The sequence below is a fragment of the Oryza sativa genome, chromosome 5 (genome assembly GCF_034140825.1).
Source record: "Oryza sativa Japonica Group chromosome 5, ASM3414082v1".
Taxonomy (NCBI): domain Eukaryota; kingdom Viridiplantae; phylum Streptophyta; class Magnoliopsida; order Poales; family Poaceae; genus Oryza; species Oryza sativa.
Genome location: NC_089039.1, coordinates 20,639,660 through 20,643,516, shown reverse-complemented (window position 1 = coordinate 20,643,516; position 3,857 = coordinate 20,639,660). Strand labels below are relative to the sequence as shown.

At 48.9% G+C, this 3,857-nt stretch overlaps 1 protein-coding gene across 1 annotated transcript; it reads left to right on the top strand.

Annotated features, from left to right (window-relative positions):
• Positions 1-3,419, top strand: LOC4338815 (uncharacterized). The gene is made up of 6 exons (XM_015784708.3): positions 1-471; positions 687-798; positions 1,210-1,303; positions 1,762-1,939; positions 2,247-2,316; positions 2,720-3,419. Exons 1-6 carry the CDS (start codon positions 65-67, stop codon positions 3,068-3,070), a joined length of 1,212 nt encoding a protein of 403 aa, XP_015640194.1. The 5' UTR covers positions 1-64; the 3' UTR covers positions 3,071-3,419.
• Positions 3,420-3,857: the final 438 nt, after the last annotated feature.

Genomic DNA, 3,857 nt, shown 5'->3' with positions numbered 1-3,857 from the left:
GGAGACGAGCGAATCGCTCCACACCACCACCACCGTCCACCGCGACCCGCAGCGGTGAGTGGATATGGCCGCCGCGCTCGCCGCCGCCGCCGCCGCCGCCGCCGCCCACCACCACCGCCTCTCCTCCTCCTCCCCGGCCGCGCGGACACGAGTAGTTCACCACCACCGCCGCCGCCGGTCGTCCTCCCTCTCCTTCTCCGCGCCAGCCTCTTCCCACGGCTGTCCCAGAGGCGCCCGTGCGCTCAGGCGCGCCGCCGCCGGCGATGGAGGCGGTAACGGCAGCGGCGGCGTCAGCACCGGCACGGTGGACCCGGCCGCCGCGTCGTCGCCGTCGTCGTCGCTGGAGGAGCTGTACCGGAGCTGCGCGACGTGGACGTGGAGGGGGATGCGCATGAACTACCTGGTCAGGGGGGAGGGCCCGCCGCTGCTGCTCGTCCACGGCTTCGGCGCCTCCGTCGGCCACTGGCGCAGGTGAGCGTCGCGTTCCCCGCCGGCGCGCTCTGCTTGCCCCGCCCGGCGACAAATTTGGAGCTCACCTTGTGATGGGTGGTGCTCGTGGCGCCACACCGCGATTCTTGGCACGCACGCACGCACGCACGCAACGTGCTCGACCGATGAACCGCCGTACCTTCCATGCCGTATCAGCTGACGAGCATGAATTTCTGATGATGATCTCTGTGTTCCAGGAATATTGGCGTGTTGTCTGAATCCTACACCGTGTACGCGATCGATTTGCTCGGGTTTGGCGCGTCGGACAAGCCTCCTGGATTCTCCTACACGATGGAGACATGGGCCGAGGTGAGTTAATTATCGCTTTGCTAAACTGATCATGATTCATATGGATATGGATTTTCATCCCTCGAGAGGATATCCTCTCGTTGTTTGCATGCCATCTAAATAGTTATCAAAAAATTTGAAACAAATTGATAACATAGATTAATATGAAATATATCACTTCACAAACACGCATGAGCTCCGCCATTCACTATCAGGCACTAGGGCAGCCTCCCTAGCAAGGAACAATCTCCTTAACCAAATTTACACCATCATTCACCGTTCCATAGATGCCGGTTAAAAATCATGTTTTGTTTCACTGTGCCAGTGGCCAGTTGACCATCATCAGATGGTCCCTGTGCCAGTCCAGTTGATCGGTTGATCCCGCTGATTCGCTGAAGAATTCGCATGTTCTATGATGTATCTGCCGTGCAGCTGATCCTGGACTTCTTGGACGAGGTTGTGAGGAGGCCCACGGTGCTCGTTGGCAACTCTGTCGGAAGCCTCGCATGCGTCATTGCTGCAGCAGGTTAGACATCCCCAACCAAGGCTGTGCATGCATATGTTTGTCATAAGAAAGAATCGTCAGAAGTGATGAGCTGGTATAGCCTATGATGCTGTTGTTAAAGTGGAGCAGTTGACTCTAAAAAATGGAAAATTTGAACCGCATTAGTTGGTACTGACTCCGGAAAACCCACATTAGTTGGGTGTCTTTGGGCTATGGTTTGGACATACAGTAGATAGTTGCATGTTAATCTTCTTAACTTGTTCAGATGAGACTAATTCAACCAGGTAAGTTCAGATTTATATGGATTCTTCTCAGCCCAGAATTGAGCAAAAGGAAGAATCCTTTTTTAAAAAAAAATCGAAAAGTAATTTAACTAACTCATTTTTAATCTATTCTCTGCTGCAGTAACAAGCTTAATTACACGCTTAGTGAGAAGCAGGAATTGAAACACTGAAATTTGTTTGCTGATGGATTTCCAGACTCCAGCAGAGATCTTGTCCGGGGGCTTGTTCTACTGAATTGCTCGGGCGGCATGAACAACAAGGCCATCGTCGACGATTGGAGGATCAAATTGCTCCTTCCTCTGCTATGGCTGATCGACTTCCTGCTGAAGCAAAGGCGGATAGCATCAGCGCTGTTCGAGCGTGTAAAAGACAGGCACGCTTCAAGCTCACCATTGCTTACTCCTGATCTGATCTTGTACTTCCCCCGTTTCTAAATATTTGACGCCGTTGACCTTTTTAAATATGTTTGATCATTCGTCTTATTAAAAAAAGTAATTATTAATTCTTTTACTATCATTTGATTTATTGTTAAATATATTTATATGTATACATATAGTTTTACATATTTCACTATAGTTTTTTAATAAGATGAACGGTCAAACATGTACTAAAAAGTTAACGGTGTCAAAGTATTTAGAAATAGAGGGAGTATCTACTAACACTGGCATTCTCTGAAACAGGAGCAATCTGAAGGACATCCTGCTCTCTGTCTACGGGAACAAAGACGCTGTGGACGACGAACTAGTCGAGGTAATCAACCAACTTACCAACACCCATCTTTCTCCTTCCACATGACATATCGTGCATAATTATTGATGGTTCTAATCTCTGGGCGAAAAATCATCGAAAGATTGAAGTTCCTATAGGCGATATTTTTTTGGCCTTCTAATGCGGATATAGCATTGGCTACTTTCTCAATTTCCGTTAGTACGTTTTTCAACATGTTAAATGGCGCATTTTGTGCCAAACTTTTTTTTATATAGAAGTTGCTTACAAAATCAAATAAATTCATTTTTCAACTTTTAATTTTTATGCTAATCATGTTTATCGACTAATAAGTCGTTTCCATTCTCTGATTAGAACGCGGCCTAAATCTCTGACCTATGTCTCTGAAGTCTGAATTGCTTGTGTGTTTTCTGGGTGGTGTGTGCAGATCATCAGGGGGCCGGCGGACGGGGAGGGGGCTCTGGACGCGTTCGTGTCGACGGTGACGGGGCCGCCGGGGCCGAGCCCGATCGCGCTGATGCCGGCGGTGGCGGCGAGGTCGCCGGTGCTGGTGCTGTGGGGGGACCGGGACCCCTTCACCCCGATCGACGGGCCGGTGGGGAGGTACTTCTCCGCGCTCCCCAGCGAGCTCCCCAACGTGACGCTCCACATGCTGGAGGGCGTCGGCCACTGCCCCCACGACGACCGCCCGGACCTCGTCCACGCCAAGCTGCTCCCATGGCTCGACACCCTCCCCTCCACCACCGCGCTGACGCCGGTATCGTCGCCGGCGGCTTAATGCTGCTGCATTTTTTTAAGAGCAAGTTTAATTGTATAGTCAACTGCTAGCTCTAAAAATTGGCACACCATCCACTGTTAATCTAATAGTCTACACATATAATAGTTTCATATAAAAAAATACTATACCAATCAGTACTGTCTTGTAGCCCATACTACAGCTAACAAATCTGTAGCTCTCTTCTCTCCTCTCCTCTCATCTCTTCTCCATATATGCTTATAGCTAATTTAGGAGTGCTAGCTTCATATTGTACTTGCTCTAAGAGGAATGCTGCTGCATCTGCTGCTTTTTGGTTCGCAAAATTTGCTATGTGTACAGGCGGAATGAGACACACCTAAGTTTGGGCTAACCTATGTATGCTGCTTGGGTCTGGTTGTGGGATAGTGAGTGCGGTCAGTTTAGGCCCAGCCCAATTTGGATCACACCATTGGTTGCTATCCAATTCGGCCCACATAAAATTTGGATCCAAACAGGCCCACATATGTATACAAACTTTATATACGTGTGTATTAAAAAAAATAAAAAAATAGAAAATATATCGTGTATATAAAGTTTGTATACGCGTATACAAACTTTGCATACGTACATATTCAAAACCGAGAGAAAAAAACATGAATACAAACTTTGTATACACGTACATCTTAAAAAAAAAAACAAAATAGAAGAGAAACCCCCCAAAAAAAGAGAAAAACTCGCTTCTCCGTTCTCCCGCGTGGCGCACCGTCCGCTGCTCCCTCTCCGCGCGTGAGTCGTGACACGTGTCCAGTCACGCGGGGAGCGGCGCGCG

Coding starts and splice junctions, on each gene's coding strand:
- LOC4338815 (XM_015784708.3), top strand. CDS start 65: ATGGCCGCCGCGCTCGCCGCCGCCGCCGCCGCCGCCGCCGCCCACCAC. Junction 472..686: donor TCCGTCGGCCACTGGCGCAG/GTGAGCGTCGCG, acceptor TCTGTGTTCCAG/GAATATTGGCGTGTTGTCTG. Junction 1,304..1,761: donor ATGCGTCATTGCTGCAGCAG/GTTAGACATCCC, acceptor ATGGATTTCCAG/ACTCCAGCAGAGATCTTGTC.